The sequence below is a fragment of the Mandrillus leucophaeus genome, unplaced genomic scaffold (genome assembly GCF_000951045.1).
Source record: "Mandrillus leucophaeus isolate KB7577 unplaced genomic scaffold, Mleu.le_1.0 Scaffold40, whole genome shotgun sequence".
Taxonomy (NCBI): domain Eukaryota; kingdom Metazoa; phylum Chordata; class Mammalia; order Primates; family Cercopithecidae; genus Mandrillus; species Mandrillus leucophaeus.
The window spans coordinates 1,012,340-1,030,785 of record NW_012104254.1 but is presented as its reverse complement, the minus strand read 5'-3'; the positions used below and the strand labels follow the sequence as shown (position 1 = coordinate 1,030,785).

At 39.9% G+C, this 18,446-nt stretch overlaps 1 protein-coding gene across 4 annotated transcripts in view; it reads right to left on the bottom strand.

Annotated features, from left to right (window-relative positions):
* The window catches only part of PDE11A (phosphodiesterase 11A), a 522,267-nt gene that overhangs the window by 211,935 nt on the left and 291,886 nt on the right, over positions 1–18,446 (bottom strand). For all 4 annotated transcript variants that reach the window (XM_011991832.1, XM_011991830.1, XM_011991831.1 and 1 more), the window contains one exon: positions 13,040–13,172. In XM_011991832.1, coding sequence (XP_011847222.1) covers positions 13,040–13,172 — 133 coding nt within the window. The remainder of the gene's footprint in view (positions 1–13,039; positions 13,173–18,446) is intronic.

Genomic DNA, 18,446 nt, shown 5'->3' with positions numbered 1-18,446 from the left:
ACCTCCCTATCCCACCAACACTGATCAGGAAAACCCATTTGGGCTTAACATGAACAAAAACTAAACCTCTATTGTATTAAGCCACAGAAATTTTGAAGTTTATATATTACTTTAACTGATACAGGGATTGTAAATGTAGTCATCAGGGCTATGTTTGAAATATACAAGTGTAACTGGCTTTAGCTATATGTTTTAAGGGTTGGTGGGTTGCATAAGCTTGGACAGTACAGGTATTACAGTAGGTAGCTAGTCAGGCAGGAGCAGGGCAGGAGAGCCCCGTCCCCCCCGACCTCCACAAATGTCAGGTGACCATCAGGTGATGGTCAGGTGGTTGTTAAACTGTCTCTCTAAAATAATAATTGGCCACAGCCAGTGCCAACAAAAGACAGTCTCCCAATAGATAGAAAAACCCTGAAATTAGTGACCAGTAGTGTGATGGTTAATACTGAATGTTAACTTGATTGGATTCTAGGATGCAAAGTATTGATCCTGGGTGTGTGTGTGAGGGTGTTGCCAAAGGAGATTAACATTTGAGTCAGTGGGCTGGGCAAGGCAAACCCACCCCTAACCTGGGTAGGCACCATCTAATCAGTTGCCAGCACAGCTAGAATATAAAGCAGACAAAAAAATGTGAACAAGTCATACTGGCTTAGCCTTTCAGCCTACATCTTTCTCTTGTGCTGGATGCTTCCTGCCCTCGAACATGGGTCTCCAAGTTCTTCAGCTTTGGGACTAGGACTGGCTTCCTTTCTCCTCAACTTATAGCCTATTGTAGGACCTTGTGATCATATGAGTGAATACTTCTTAACACTCAAATACAAATATATATATATGTATCTCCTATTAGTTCTGTCTTTCTAGGCAACCCCGACTAATACAAGTAGCTTCCTGATAAGATCTTGGGAGTTGGGCTAGCAGACTCAAGCATGTGCATTAAGAGGCAAAATGGTAGCGTTTAACTGATATATGATCTTCAAGAAACATTCAGCTGGTAAGGGAAGAATGCCTCCAGTAAGCATGCATACAACTCCAGTAAACACACTGTGCGTGTTCCCCTTCCAAGCGCTAGCAGGCCACTATGTATACAGACAGCACACTCCAAGGGAAGAATCAGAGAGAAGGAATGAGAGATCCTGGAAGTATGTCAATGTATAAAATTCCAAGTCAAAGATCAAACAGCGCACTTGATTTCTTAAGTCACCTGCTTGGCCCTCCAAGTGTAGTTTACTTCCTTTCATTCCTGCTCTAAAGCTTTTTTTAAAAAAACTTTGAATCCTGCTCTAAAACTTGCCATAGTCTCTCCTTCTGCCTAATGCCCCTCAGTCAAATTCTTTCTTCTGAGGAGGCAAGAGTTGAGGTTGCTTCAGACCCACATGGATTTGCCACCACTAACACAGCCAGCCCCCACATTTAGTCATCTCCAATGTGCCTAGGAAACCTGGTCCCTGGATGTCTGGCCACTTTTATCATACTGCTGGCTCCTATAAGGGAGGACCTGGTGACTATATCTGCACAGTTTATAAGGTATTTATGTAGAACTTCACATGTTGCAAACTAAGTGGTATGCCCAAGACTCCTCAGCTCATGAGCAGAGCAGATAGGAGAAAAAGGTAGGTATGCTGACCATGAGTTCATGTACCCGTGAGAAGGGAGAAAGGAGGAATGTGGTGACTCTATTGCCTAGGCAGACCCTCAGCAGCTGATGCTCTCCCCAAGAGGATGCTAAAGGAAAGAGCATTGAATCAGGAACCAGAAGGCCCAGAGTGTGTTCTGTGCTCTGCCTTAAGAAAGCTGCATGGCCTTGGCAGATCACTTCAACTCTCCAAGTCTCCATTTCCTCCCCTGTAAGCTAAAAAATATCCAGTATTTCTATTTACTGAAAGTTGATGTATCCATAGTATGAAATCCCAGAATAGGGCCAATCCATTTTGGGGTATTCTATCCCAATTTCTGATGTATTGGGGTCAGTAAAAAGAATTCAGTTGCCAGAATTAGCCACTGAGCTATTGAGAAATTTAGAATAGATATTAGTGATAGAGGCAGGAGGCAGACAAAGGCCTACACAGAGAAGGCTCTCCAGAGAATTTCCAACCTGCCCCACAAGTGTTCCACCAGATGTTGTGCATATAAGGGAACCTGCACAGGCAGCTTACTTGGGCATGCCCGCAGCAGACTGGAGGCCCACATGCAATGGGGGAATGCTGTGGAGCCACCAGAAATTTGGGCCTAATGCAGAGGTAGAGCTGGCTTCTTCAGCTGGTGTGTAGTGGTGCTGGTATTCAATTTGGGAGGTGGAAACCTGCTTGCAGGACCCCCTGTCTTTGCGGAGAGGTTTCTTCTCACTTAATAAATTCCACCCTCCCACCCTTCCATGTGTCTGCCTAATTCTTCCTGGTCATGAGACAAGAACCCAGATTAGCTGACCTAAGGAGCAAAAAAATTCTGCATCATTTTGGTGGCCTCTATGGGGACTTGTCAGAAGGGTGAGTAAAATGTGGACCCAAACATCTCTCTCACTTTTGTTTCTGGGCTTTTTCACCCTTAGACTTTTTCTGAAGGCAGGGGAAACTGCCCCCTTCCCTGCCCCATCATTCTCAGGCATTGGAAATGTCGGCCTCAGTCCAACCCAGTCTTTTCCATGGATTTTCCTTCATTTTGGGGGGAATGTATTGACACCTATCTTTTCATTTACAATATTAGGGGCATATCATCCTCACCTCAATGGTCGCAGGCATATGCACAGGACAGACGGGTGAGCGGTGGCTCCCTGTCCCACTCCCTCCGGTCTGGGGCACATGGCCTGGGCCTGGGGTGGCTAGCTGGCCAGTATTCCCCTGATCAAGGGGTCCAGCTTGGTGGGAGCCCCAGGGAGGAGACAGCAATTAAAGGTTTTTCTCCCTGATGGAGAAATCCATTTGCATAAGAATAAGAGGTTTCTCCCCAAGGAATCTTCCCAGGCCTGCACCTAAGCTTTTTTTCCTTCCTTTTCTCCACCCTGTTAGTAGTTAATGAAGCCTTGCAGATACAGGGAGATTTTCTATGCAAGAGTTTTTTTTTTCCTTTTGAAAGGCATCTTGTTAGGCCAGGACCCCAATTCACAAGACACCCTTTTTTTCGTCCCTTGTTTGAGGAGAATCCAGCTCCTCAGCTTTACCTTAGCATTCAGTTTATGATAAGGAGGCGGCATCCAGCTGCTGGCTGCAGTCTGTCAAGGTCTAAGGAACTCAAAGGTTATGACAACAGTGGAGACAGGGCATACGTGGGTGAGTACAGATATTCCCACCTTCTAGGCCCCTCTGTTAACACGGGTGGAAGCTGCGCTGACATTCATGGGTAGCACCCTGTCAAGGTTGCTAGGACTTGAAGATATAAGGACAGAAGAAAGAAAAGAAACACCTCTTCTTTCTTTTCCTCATGTACCCCATATTCGCTGGGAAGACAAAGGAATTAGGGACACCTCATCTCCTCTTCCTAGCTGGGTAACCATTCATCTTTAGTCTGTACCTCTCTCAAATGCATCCTGAGGCCTGAGGGCTCCTTTCTTTTTCCTTTTTCCTCTGTCCTCTCTTCACAGAGGGGTAATTGTGTCCCTGTACTACAGGATACTCCCCTTGGATGCATCTCCAACTGGGAAAAGTTAATTTCCCAAACTCGGGAGGCTGAGGCAGGAGAATTGTTTGAACCCAGGAGGTGGAGGTTGGAGTGAGCCAAAATCACGCCACTTCACTCGAGCCTGGGCGAGTAAGACTCTATCTCAAAAGAAAGAAAGAAAGAAAAACAATTCAGGAGCAAGATGGTGGTTCTCTGGAGGCTGAGTGTCCTCTGTGGCACCCAAGGAAGCTGGCTTAGAACTGAGCTGAGGGGAAGGGAATCCAGAAGCCTGACACGCCAGCAAAAGGTAAAAGTTTGTTTTTTTTTTTTTACCAGTTGGACTTTTGGCCTCTCCCTCCCTGTGCAAACCAGTAAAAGGAATGGTAAGGATCACTGTTTACATTCTCTGTAAAGTTTTGATTAATGAAAACGGATTTATGAGTTTTGTCTTAAGCTGTAGCCAATCTGGTATGCTTTACATGTCTTTCTGTATGGTTCTATCAGAAAGAGGGGTACTTTAGGATAGGATGTGGGTGTAGGACCCCGTAAGTCCACTTTTCAAGTCAGTCCAACAAACTGATCAGTAACAAACTTGGCTGCAGGCCTGTATCTTGTTTACGTCCTTGGGAGCATGACCTGTAACCACGTGGGAGTGCTTTTAGTCTCTGACGTTTTACAATGGTGGCTCAGGTTCAATCCTGGCTTGAAGAATGAATACTTTCAAGTCAATAGCTGTGTGACTTCTACCATTTGCTGATTCTCTTCCCCTCCACGAACAACTTCTAGCTTCTCTTCTTAAATCTTCCCTTCTCTGAGCTACCCTTAAAGATTCTAGATGTTGTAAAAACTGCTTACCTCCCCTTTGAAAATACTTCATATACTCATAGTTAAGTCATAACCTTAATTGAGGCTTGTTGGTTTCACCTGTGAGGTTACTTTTGGTAAAGTTCGAAAGTCAGAAATATTGGCTGCTTGGCATGGCTAAAGGCAGGTACTAAGGGATTTAAAAGGACTTTCTTAAGCAGTGCTCAGCTTAATTAAAAGTGGATACCTAAGTATGTTTAAAGGACCTTTATGGTTTTTTTCTCTTCTTGAATCTTGTTTTTCTGGAAAAAAGGTTTCTTCTCAGTTGACTGAATTATTTTTCTCCATTTTGTCTTGCCACTCTTTATGCACCCATGAGAGGTCCTAAAATAATTTCTGATGGCCTGCGACTCCTTGGGAAAAACAGAAAAGGCACCACAGATCTCATTTTATGAGAAACCTCTGTTTTCCTCATGGAACCCCAGAAATTAGAGGCAGATAGATCCCTCTCAAAATCTGTTTTTGTCTTCCAGCCATATCCGTTTGTTAGGCCCTAGAAAATACGAGCTTTCCTAGCCTTGCTCTTAAAGGGCTCCACCCAGAGGCCAATAATCAAATTAGACTGGCAAATGAAAAATCTTACAACTACTGGATTTTCTTCTGTCTGTCTATATAATCATATATGTATTATGTGTGTTATGTTTATAAAGAAAAGAGCTCTAATTAATTGGTTTGAAGAAAAATAAGCACTTAGATGAATTTTTTTTTAAAGAAAGATAAAAGTTGTAATACTTTTTAGTTCATGCGACTTTAATCTTTGAGATATAAAAACAGTCTTAAAGATTATTGGTAAAATGTAAACGTCATCAAAATGTAAATAGGTGGTCAAAACTATGCAAATCAGGTATTAGGTTTGCTAAATGTTTTAAGGTTGTAAACTGCTTCTTTGGCTTTTGAGAACTGTTCAACTTGCCTGCTTTACAACTTGGTAAGACCTGGGGACATATGGAATTAACCAGATTCTTAACTATGCTGGAAGGAGTCAAACTTTATTGGCACCTAGTACATAATTAAAACAACTTACCAGATTTTACATTAACGTTAAAAACTGCTAAGAGTTACCATTATACATGTAATTGAGACCACTGAAAATGAATTTACATGCAAGGTGTGTAAGAAATGGTGTGTAAAATATGTTTTTAGTAAAAGACTTTAATAATGTGTGGAAATGTAAATTTTTACCTAGGGTTAAAGGATTGTTTTGAATTAGATGAGATAAAGCTTAAGGTTTAAACAAGTTGTGGAAAGATTGTAAAAAATTAATCTTGCAAAAGGAATTCTGTGCATGAACAGACTGACTAAATTCAAAAGAGTACTATACAGTTATTTCTGTAAATTGTGCATTGAAATAAAAGCACACCAACATTCTCTTAAGTCACCAATATGCTCTTTACCAAAATTTGTAAAGGGTTATAAAAAGTTCATAGGAATCTTACCTCATGGTCAAACTGGTTAAGATTGGATAGAATTGTCTGTAAGATTTCATTAGAAAACTGAGTTGACATTAATAGTAGACTAATGCAAGGGTAAAATTTGACTTTCTTTCCCTTGAGTAAGATTTCCATATAATAGTAAAGGATAATGAAAGTTTTTTTACCTTAAAAATTTTTTTTGAGTCATCATTTTGGCTAAATAGCTTATGGTAATCTGGAATTGTATTTCTTAATATCAAGTGTTCTAAATCTCAAACATATTTAACAGGCAAAAATCAAACTGCAGTTCCTGACCCCTAGCTTTTGGATGTTACAGAGGGCCACTGAAGCATCCGAAAGAGAGGTAAACAGGATTATTCGACATGTTTAGGTACATGGGATTGCCAAAATGATGCTTAATTTTCTTCAGGTTATATTTCAGTGAATAACATTAATATATCTTCCAAAATTGTATGGGATTTCTAAAATTCTAATGTCTGAGTATATGCTATCAATCATAATTAAGGTTATAATATTAAGTTATTGTAAACCACAGAGATAACCAAATTTCTTTGTCAATCGTGTTTTTAACTGTAACTACTCTGGATATTTTGCTGTTCACAGACGATTGTTTTCTTGTTTTGATCCTCTTCAAAAGATGGTTTATAGTCAGCTGTAGAACTTTCACAGGTGATCTCAAATGCAGGTTTCTGTTAACGTTGTAGACCATGACATTGGAATAAAGGAAAAATGTACAGGATTCATGAAGAGCTGAAGTGTTCATGAATATCAAGCAGAACAAGAGTTAATTGAATGGAGTGAACTAATAGAAAAACTAAGTAATCTTTTTTAACTTTTGCTTAAAACATTGTTCATCCTTGTTTTCCAGAGTCAAGGAAACTTTTGTTTTGAGCTATTTACAGTCTTTAATAATTGAATAAGGTATACTCTTGTAGACAAAAGTTGGAGCATATTTGTTTCTCTCTGCCAGGTTCCTCTAGAGTTTGAAAACTATTTGTGAATATTCTTCTTTTTTTTTTTTTTCTTTGAGACGGAGTCTTGCTCTGTTGCCCAGGCTGGAGTGCAGTGGCTGGGTCTCGGCTCACTGCAAGTTCTGCCTCCCAGGTTTACACCATTCTCCTGCCTCAGCCTCCTGAGTAGCTGGGACTACAGGCGCCCGCCACCTCGCCCAGCTAGTTTTTTTGTATTTTTTTAGTAGAGACAGGGTTTCACCGTGTTAGCCAGGATGGTCTCGATCTCCTGACCTCATGATCCGCCCGTCTCGGCCTCCCAAAGTGCTGGGATTACAGGCTTGAGCCACCGCGCCAGGCCGAGTATTCTTAACTCATGACAATATAGCTATTTACGTCAGTGCAATAAGAATCTATGTTCTTTTGCAATAGGATGCAATTGGAGAAACTGTTTTATCAAGCCTTGTTTTATCAAGTCTTTGACTGGAATGGCATGCTGTCCTTTAGGGAATCAAGCTTGCCTTGCAGAGCCAATAAAAGACCCTTGGGAAAACTGTCCTCATACCTTGTCTACACAGTCCCTGTACAGGGTTTCTAACCTGTGGTGAGTAAAGAATGTCACTTTCTAACAGGCACAGGAATCCCATATTCTTGGGACTTAAGAAGACAGGAATTTACCTAACTCATAGATATTTGAGGATACAAACCTATGGATGGACTGGGCTTTAAAAGGTCTTACCTGAGATTCTGTGGAACAGAGTTCCATCAATACCAATTTAAAAGGCCTATGTGAAAGTAATTATTCTTGCTGCATTTTATGCAAATAATCAGGCCAAATATAAGACTAACGTTTATTGTGCAAACAACTCAGTCCTATCGTGATTTGTTTTTAACAAAAATGAGGGCTGAAGAGAGAAAAATTATGTTCCAGAACTTATCATACATTTGTCATTATATTCTAGTCTCATTAGTTGTTTTTAAGTTGTTGTCTGCATTTTAGATTCATCCTGCTTATTCCTGTGAACCAACCAGTGATCTCTGGCTGCTGCTCAGAAGAAACAAAAGGGATGGGTAATGTAAAAATCTGGATCAATATTCTAGTTCTGGGCAGTTATCCCACAAATCCTGCCAGGTGGTGGGAGTAAATAGGGTGCCCATAACCCGGAGGTTTCCTTTTTTGGGGAAATAACACCAAGAAAGCTAACCAAAGCCAAGCCCCATGCCCTCAAATCCTAGCAGGCATAACTATAGCCACTAGTTATCTCGGCATGCCAGCAGCCTTGGGATTTTTGAGCTCTCCTTACCCCCCACTTTTGTTTCATTTTGATACATCTTCTAATAACCAAGTTTTTCTCTTCTCCCCTTTAGGTCGTCGAACTCCAAACGGTCATGCAACCAGAACCTCAGACGATGGCTCCCTTTTACTAGGGACCCGTAGATAGGCCTCTGAGGGAGATCTGACTGCCATCTTCCCAAAATAGTGCCCCTTGTCAGCAGGAAGCAGTTAAGATCTGTCTTTGTCCGTATTCTAATGGCAGTTAGATGTACCTCTTTGGAGAAGGAATGATAGAGGCAAAAGGCAGACAGAGAAGGGTCCCTGGAGAATCTGTGACCTGCCCCACAACTGTTTACACCCGTTGTTTTGTACAGATAAGGGAACCTGCACAGGGTGCTTGCCTGCATGCCTGCAATGGACTGGAGGCCCACATGCTCTGGGGAAATGGGGTGGAGTCACCAGGAATTAACACCTTATGCAAGGAGGACCCCGGCCTCTTCAACTCATGTGTAGTGGTCCCGGTATTCAATTTGTGAGGTGGAAACCTGCTTGCAGGACCCCCCTCTCTCTGCTGAGAGCTTTATTTTTGCTTAATAAATTCTGTCCTCCTCACCTTTCAACGTGTCTATGTGCCTAATTCTTTCTGGTCATGAGACAAGAACCCAGATTAGCTGAGCTAAGGAACAAAAAAAGAAAAAAAAAATGCTGCATCATTAGTGCTCTGAATAATTGTGTTTCTGGCAAATTTAAATCCATTAGGTACACTTAAGTTGAGAAAATTTGTTGGAAATATAGGAAATGCTCTGAAAAGGATTCCCCATGCTACCTCTTTGCAAATTATCTTTCTTGTTAACCAACCTGAAACTATTCAGAGAAGTCAGTGTAGAGAACAAAAAAGCAAGCACTTTTCTCAGTGGAGATAATAATCATCAATTAATCCTGGATTTAAAAAAGTTTTTAATATTATACCACTGACAAATAACTATTCAGCTGGGGAAAAATATGGACCCATGTACCAGACTCAACAAGAAAGGACTCAGACCTTTGCAGGAAGGCAACACAATTCTAAAAGGTGCTCTCTGTCTCTAGGATGATTCTAGAATCATTTTTAAGGGTGGTAAAACCACCTTTGCAAAAATTATAACAGTGAGAGAAAATTATGGCAGTGAAGGAGGTCTGATCTGGCCAACCTCCATCTTGCCTTTGTCCTTCAAGCTGCCCTTAATTATTTCTGGGCTTTGCCCAGGCTAACTTTGGGAGACATTTAGTTGATAGTAAATAATAATAGCTCTTCTCTCTCCAAAGCTCAATCATCTTTGTAAAGTTAATGAGAGGGCACCAGGCTAGGAGGAAAGAGAAGACTGAATTCTGCTAAGGTGTAGACATAAATGATTACCAGCCATTATTCTGGAGGTCACAAGATATGCAACTTCTCCAATTATTCTCACAGATAACATCACTATTGTAGAACCTAAGATTGGCCTTTTGAGATGTGTTTTCAGGTTTTTTGTGCATCTGAGGAGACCAAAGTCTCCATGGGGACCCATCAACTGCTCCTGTGGCCCCATCCAGAAGCAACTTAGCACACATGAGGACCATTTCCCACCCACCTGTGATTACACCCCCAATCAGTCAGAAGCAAGCACCCACTGCCTAGCTACCCCCACCCCTTCACACAAACTATTTTTGAAAAACTCTAGCCCCCACATTCTCAGGGAGATTGATTTGAGTAATAACTCCATTTCCCACGTGGTGTGACTGGCCTCATGTCTATTAAACTCTTTCTTTAATGCAATGCCGTGGTCTTGTTTTATCTGTGCAGATGGTTACAACGGGGTGAAAGTATGAAGCAATTTCATTTTGTCATGATTTTTTTTTATCTTGAGGGAAATACTTGACACACTAATGAAAAAATATTACCTGAAATGGTTGTCTTTATCTTATGATCTATACCACCTTACACCAGGCATTGTGGTGAAAAGGTTCAGGTCTCTTAGCCTCTTGGGAGAGCCCTGTGACTCAGTCTTGAGTCTGTTTCATTTATTATTAATAAACAGTTGCCACTTGTCCCTGAGGTAAAATATAATTGAGGAGAGAGGAAGCATAAGCAGATAAATAGTTTTGCTTGACCTAGTATGATACATAAGACACACGTACATACACACAACATACATACACAACATATACACACACATTTATAGGACATATCTACTAAATGTCTGTATTTAGACAGAACACAGTCTCTCTCTTCTTTCTTTCTTTCTTTCTTTTCTTTCTCTTTCACTGTCTCTCTCTTCCATCCCCAACCTCTCTATCACCTGTATATGCATTAATTCCTTTCCAGTTTTTTTCTCTCAGAATGAGAAGAGAAATGTAAACTACCTTTGAATTTCAGTACCATGCAAAGAAAACATGTAAAAATCAGCATACAATGCATCTTCAGATTCGCAATTAAAATTTAGTATTTGCTGCCACACAGATTGAAAGCGTTTGGGTGAGGGACTAACAAATAATGATGGTTTAAGTTCATGCTTTATTTTATCATAGAGAAGAAAGTGATTTCATGAAAGAGTCACTGCTTAACCTACCACAGTTTACTGTCTTCAGACATCATTGCTTCTAACCACTAGATAGGGACATGAAATTTTTATGCCCAATCCCACAGAAATAACTGTTGTCTTTTTGCCTTTGGAGACTCCACATTGTTCTTCTTATGGATCAGCAGAACAGACTGCCTTATTGGACTAGACTACGAGCATGGAGGAAAATGTAATATGGCTGTATCACTAATCAGAAAAGGATATGGTAAAAATCTGCCTGTAGTAAAATGATATGGTATATTCAAACTCACTATATTGTAATAGCAAGAAGTATGCTTGAGATATTAATTGTGCTTACTCAATGTGGTATTTTTGATAAGAAAAAAAGAGCAATGATTGGACAAGAATTTTTTATTCCCTGGTAAAGGAAAAGATGCTTGTAGTTTATGATCCAGCATGTCATTCTCCTAGATACGAATTCTAGGAAAACTGTTATACTTGAGCACTTAGAGAATGTCCTTGCAATTATATATGTGACAGTAACTCACTGAATCCAAACATTCAGTCACACTATAGTGGATAAACAAAGTGAGGCTTATTCATACAGTAGAATACTTGAAATAAATGAATACATTACATGTTTACATAACCCAGTAACGATGTTGAGAGGAAAAAAAAAGTAAGCCACAGACTAATACATATAGTATTTTTCAATTTATGCAATGTTCAGAGACATGAAAAATATAACAATATATTTGGTGGGGATTCAAACATGCAATGAAACGATATAGAAAAACAAAGAACTGGTGAGTTCAAATTCAAGGAAGACAAAAACACAGCACAAGGCAAAAGTACATAAAATCAGTCCTAACTCAACCACAATGGAAAAGTATATAAATGTTGACATCTGTAAATCACTTTCAGTGTGCCAGTCATATAACCAAGTTAGTAGCGTTCTACCTTACCAGAGGAGAACTGAAGGACTTTGAACTGTGAACTTTCCTAAGGAAGGTAACTCGAATTTCAGATTTAATGTATAAAAACTGAGGAGAACTAGAGGGTAGTCAGTGTTAGGATAGCCAAGGGAGCAGCTGGAAAGGCGCCCCACCCAGACTAGGAGTTCATGTAAGGATTTAGGAGCCTCTAACCTCAAGAAGGAATAGAGAATACATGGAAAATGTAGCCTGGGGAAGAGAGTGCTAGGCAGCTACAGGTAGGTGGAAAGTTTGGGAATATAAGATTTTCCTGCAGAGATCTGCAAAGATGATCTGACTGAAGTTATAAATTAGACTTGGACCCCAGCCCCCTGCCATCACCATGTCCTGGCCACAGACAATGGAGATAGCACAGGGCAGGATTTAGAGTATCGGCTGTGGAGTTTGAGTGGTAGTAGAACTGAATCCTTGTCTGCCTCCAGAGCCATAGAGCAGCTCTCAATTTCTGTAAAATAGGAATGATGACATCTACTTCTCAGGGTTGATGGTTAACTGTTCAGTTGTTATCATTACTAACCTATCCCCTGCTTTGTAGCCAGTGTGATCATTCTAAAATACAACTCTTGCTTCTCCACCATTTAAAACTCAGTGGTTTCCCATTGCACAGAACAAATACTCCAACTTCTTAACATGCCTTTCAAAGTCTTTTGGTGATCTGATCCCTGCTTCCCTCTCCAGTTTCATGCATCATGGCCCTTCAGCCACATTAGACCATCTCACTTCCCCAACACCCCATGTCTGCTCAGCTTTGCCTGGAACACATGTCTCCTCACCCTTCCTCACCAAAAAAATGCTACTTTTCAGAGCTCAGCTGGGCAATCTTCAATAGGAAGCCTTGCATTTAATCAATATGTATATATGAGTGTGTGTATATATATATAGTACACATATGTACATAGAGACATTATCAGTACATGTGAATTTCTCTGTATGATACTCTACCTTAGAATGTAAACTTCAAAATTGTTTTAATATATTCTGTATATCAACACAGTGTGCTTATTGTTAAACAATAACACCAACTTACTGTTTCTTGAAAGCAATTTTTATAAATACGGTAGTTGTTTTAAGGTCTATTGGGAAATAACTTTGTTATATACACTTCTTTATTAAGTAGTTCATAGTTTAATACAAAATATACCCAATCATAAAACAGCATCAGACTAAGGATAACCGTCTTGCTATAAATCAGGGTAGACTCTAAGTTTTTCTAACTTAGAGTGAACAGTAGGCAATGCTAAAAATAAGATCACAGGGGAAGGATGCAAAATAATTACCAGTAAACTCAGGAATTGCTGTCGATCTGTATAATGTTCCTTTTTGTGTTTCAACTGTTTTCAACAGTGTGACAACCGAACCTTAGGACTGCAGCCAGAGGGGCTCCTCTTACCTCTGCATCAAAGCGCGGATCCTGGTAGGCATCACTGATGTTCACTGGGAGGCCTGTTGAAGCAACCAGCTCGGCAATGCTATTATTTATTAGCCAGTCGGAGTACGATGATTTCTCCATGCTTTCTTTGAAACTATCAGAGCACCAAGGTAGGCAGGAAGAAAAGAGAGAAACATAAGTTTTCTTGAAAGCAAACACTATAAATTACACTAATATCAGGATAATCTGTCCTTATTAAGAAGCAGTAAGTGACATTAGTCACAGAACAATAGCAAGGTAATTATCAGTGGCTACTTCGAAATGACTTACCTGCTATAATGTATAATAATTAAACCCATGGGCAGAAACCATAGATTCCCTATGATTCAGAGAGAAACTCTAGGTGGTATTTAGGTCCCAAAGCTGGCAATCATATGTAAGGACCAAAATTAACAATAAGATACCAACAACTAATAAAATTCCATCAACCTCCCAGCTTACCCTTTTTAATTGAATAGACTAGATGTTTTGGCACAAGGAAGAATGAAACCCAAATGGGGAAAAATCAGGAAGTAAATTGCGAGTTTAAAAAATTACAAATGCAGCAAAAGAACGTATCTAGACTATGGCCTTTTAATTAGTAATTATTTGAAAAACAATTTTACTATCTTAGTGATTATTTTAATAACAGTAATATTTTAATAACTATTTTAGTATCTTAGTTAACTATTTTGGTAATTTTAGATTATGTTTCTTAACAATAGCACATATCCCACTTACAAAATCTCACTTAAAAGCCAATTTAAATGCAACAGACCCTTAACATTAATAATTAAAACTATTTTCATATTTAATTTGAACAAGGAATTTTATGCTAAGTGATTTTTTTTAACTTTCCCCTGTATCACTTTCATGACAGACCCTACATATACAGAAATGCTGTAAGAATTAGTTAATATCCCCCATTCTTCTCCTCCTTTCCATCTTTTCTTCCACAAGTATATATTGAGCACTGCCAGGAGCTGTGGAGATACAAAATTGAGAACTGCTCAAATTAGTATTGGCCAGGAAAATTTTCCTGGATGATGTCTGATTTATGGCTTGGCAAGTGATAACTGAAATTATGTGAATGGATGCAAGCATACTAGGGCAAGGTTTTCAAGCTGACTTCTCTGGAACCCTGGATTTCATGAGATGTTAAATGAGTATACTACAGCAAGAATAATAATCACTCTATTGACTTTTTAATCTAAACTGCACTATATATAAGAAAACACTAAACATGCACGTTGTCTTTGGTATTAAGCAATAATGTCCCTGTGTGAAATTATGCCATGTTGAGAAGGCAGGAAACTGCATGGAAAGGCCATTGAATGCATGAGTGAGTTGGACACATGGACATTATTTATCATCATTAATATATCTCATCTGTAATGATTGCTGCCCTGTGTCTGATAAATTCAGCATGTATTTGTAAAGTTATTCATCCCTTATTGCATGTTAAACATTAATAATACATAAACTTTATTCTCTATGACTCTCTGGCTGAAAAATGGAAGTTTTAATAAAAAGTTCAGTCTTGTAGTTCTTAGATGGCACCTAAATCAAAGAAGTTAAAAGACTGAGTACTTCAAGGAGAAAAGGAAGTTTTATTTTCTAAAACAAAACAACAAAGAAGTTTTTATTTTCTCTTTGCTGTTTTATATACACTGCATTTCATGAGATGAAATTTTATGTTGTGCTGCAATGAAAGCAAAATCTAGGAAGAAACAAGATAATGCACCTCACACAAAGATCTAACTTAGTGAAGCCATTTCTAAGTTTATAAAAGGGTATGGGCTAAATTCTGACCTTTCTTTCAGGGATTAATTGGCTTGCCAGTTCATTCTGCACTGTGTACTTTATTCCACATTTTAATTATTGAGGTGTTCTGTGGTCACACCATTTCGAAGCTGCTGACCTAGAGTGTTCTGTGGAGTGTGGGAAGCAGCGCTGCAGCAGGAGCTGGGGAGAAGTCTGGGCACAGAAGTCAAGGGAGGAACCTGAAAAATGGTTGGGTAGGGTGGTGCTCAAGGAAGGAGCCAGTTTTACCAATAAGTGCCAACAACCTTCAAGCTGGGTCTTTCAGGATGAGAAAGAGTTCAGCAAGGAGAGATTGGAGGAGTTAGAAGGAAACAGCAGGAACAAAAGACACAAATGCAGCAGAGTACAAAGTGTGTTCTTGGCACAATGAGCAATCGTATGGTGGGAATAAAACTGAAAAAGAGGTCAAGGCTCAAAGGTGAGACCTTGACCAAGTTGCTGAGACCTTAGTTATAGGCAATGGAGAACTGTTTAAGAATATGGAGCAGGGAAGTGACCTGGTTTAAGATGTGATTTTAGAAAGCTTAATCCAGGTACAATGAGCATCAAGAACTGGGTAAGAGACACTGAAGGTGGGAAGAGGTCCTGTAAACCACAGAAGTCATGCAGGTGGGAGGCAATGGTGTTGGTGACTCAAGAGGTGTTGCAGAAGATTTCATAGGCTCTGTGGCCAGATAGCAGCGGCTTACATTTTGCTCCTGAGTGCCTGTGGCCCTATTAGCAGAACACAGTTGTTTTAAGGAGTGGGGAGATAGGGGAAAGATGATAGATATTCTGTAAGCCTGGGACATATTCATTTTTGAAAGTCCAGGAACAAAATCCTATCAGTAATCAGGACTGAAAACTCTAATCCAGAGTTAGGATAATTTTCAGGGAATATAAAATGCATGAGATCACTCAGGGACAGAACACATAGGGAAATCTATATCTAGGGAAGGGAAGGAGAAGAAAAGTAGTAATAAAAGGGGAGGGGAGAAAGAGAAGAAATTTTAAGGAGGAAAAACTTAAACTTATTGCCATCTACTGTGGGCCAACGGTCAGGTTAGATACTTTACCTGACTAATTTGTTTTGTCCTCAGATAAATCCTATGAGATGGATATGCTTCTCTATATTTTATAGATCAGAAAATGGAGACCTAGGATGCTCAATAACTTTCCCAAGTGGTGATAGAAGTTTCACCTAAATCTGACCCCAACATCCTAAATTATAGTATTTCTCCTGTTACCTTTCCGAAGGAGTTAATGGATAGCGTTATAGCAAGAATAGTGGGTTGTCACCTAAGAACAAATAGAGAAGGGCAGTCCACACCAGAGAGAGTTTAAGGAAGCTGCTAGAGATAGTAAACACTTCAGTCTGAGACTTCAGTCACAGGAAGGGGTAGGAAAAACCACTGGAGTTGATAATTGAGAGCTTTAGGTCCCTACTTACAGAATTCCAAAAGAAGATATGATGACAAAAACACTTACTGGACAGGGGTTCCTGAAAAACTCACTCTAAATCTAAAACATGCTTAGAATTTGGCTTGGTTCAGTATGCATACTGAATTGAAATCATTGTAAAATCAGTGAGCAGTGCAGAAGGAATATTGACTCTGTGCAAGGCACAGTTGAGGCGGTTTCTAAAGTATAAGCTATGATCTCTGCCCTCAGGGAGGTTGCTACTTGGCTGGGGAGATGAGAAATAAACACACTGACATTTAAACAATACAAAAATTAAATGCCCACTTCAAATTTCAAATGAAAAAAATTTCACATAGCTGTGTTGATACGTTGCCAAGTCAACTGTACCGATCACGAATGCTGAAGACGTCCATGGAGGGAGAAATGACTTCAGGTGTTGTAATCTAGCTAAGGCTTCAGAGAGGAGGTGAGATTCAAACTGACCTACAGGTCAGTGCAACAGTGCAAACAGATTTTCTGAAAATCATCTCTACATTTCTTCAGTTCAGTGTTGCACAGGGACATAAATTAAGGCCTGAGTGATCAGATCCTCAGAGAGACAGACAGGAAAGCTGATTTGTCACTTGGTATTTACACCACTGTCTTAGTCCATTCAGGCTGCTAGAGCAAAATACCATAAGTAGGGTGACTTATAAACAACAAATATTTATTTCTCACAGTTTTGAGACTGGGAAGACCAAGATCAAGGCACTGGCAGATTCAGTATCTAGTGCCTTCTTGCTTTAGTTCAGTGTCTAGTGCCTTCTTGTCCTCACATGGTAGAAAGAATGAGGGATCGCTCTGGGGCCTCTTTTATAAGGGCACTGATTCCATTCATAAGAGCTCCACCCCCATTACCTAATTACCTCCTCAAGGAGCACCCCTTCATACCCTCACATTAGGGACTGGGTTTCAACATATGTAGTTTTGGGCAGATACAAACATTCAGACCAGAGTAATCACATTCTGGCTTACGTACCAGCTCAATTTTGGAATTCCTAACGGTCTACTATAATGCAGAATCATAACACTGAGTTAGAGCTTTCAAAAGCTTGCTTCTCTTCTTCACAAACAAAAGGTAATTTTATGTTATGATTAAGATCATGGGTTTTGGCATACCTTAATCAAATGTCCCCTTTGCTGCTTTCTAGCAAAATGATCTCAGGAAAACTTCATCGGTAACATGGGTTTAATACTACTACTGTGGAGATTACGGTGATAATTCATGCAAAGTGCTCAGCATATTATTTAGCCCATAGCAAACATTTTCTAAAAGCATCACAACTTTTAAAGCAAATTCTGCACATGACATACCCCTTTATACATTTCAGTGATGTGATGTTGTGAGTTTAATCACAAAGGAAAGGGCCCAAATTATTTCCGCTTTTGGAAAGACACATCTAACTTTAAGGGTAAGCTCTTTCAAAAAGTTCCTACAGCTCATCACCTCCCCCTGATTTATGAGGGACCTTTTATTCAGTATGGTTTTCTCTTTTGCAGTTGGTTGCTGTTGGGACAGAACATGGTAAGATCACAGCCACAGTCACATGTAGTTGTACAGGTTCCGCCTTGGACAGGGATGCCCTATAAAAGGGAGAAGTGGGGGTTGAAATTAGTCTAACTGTGCTTGTTTGCTTGAAGTTGTATCCACCTGGAGAGGGTACCTTTTCCTAATTCTCACAGAGACATTTGTATGGGCTTTCAATGGCCCTCCTTCAAGCTTTTCTTCAACACATCTGAAAATTGGGCATGTAATCTCTTTTTCTTTTTATCATACTTTAAGTTCTAGGGTACATGTGCACGATGTGCAGCTTTGTTACTTATGTATATATGTGCCATGTTGGTGTGCTGCACCCATTAATTCATCATTTACATTAGGTATATCTCCTAATGCTATAGCTTCCCCCTCCCCTCACCACATGACAGGCCCCGGTGTGTGATGTTCTCCTTCTTGTGTCCAAGTGTTTTCATTGTGCAATTCCCACCTATGAGTGAGAACATGCGGTGTTTGGTTTTCTGTTCTTGCGGCTTGCTGAGAATGATGGTTTCCAGCTTCATCCATGTCCCTGCAAAGGACATGAACTCATCCTTTTTTATGGCTGCATAGTATTCCATGGTGTATATA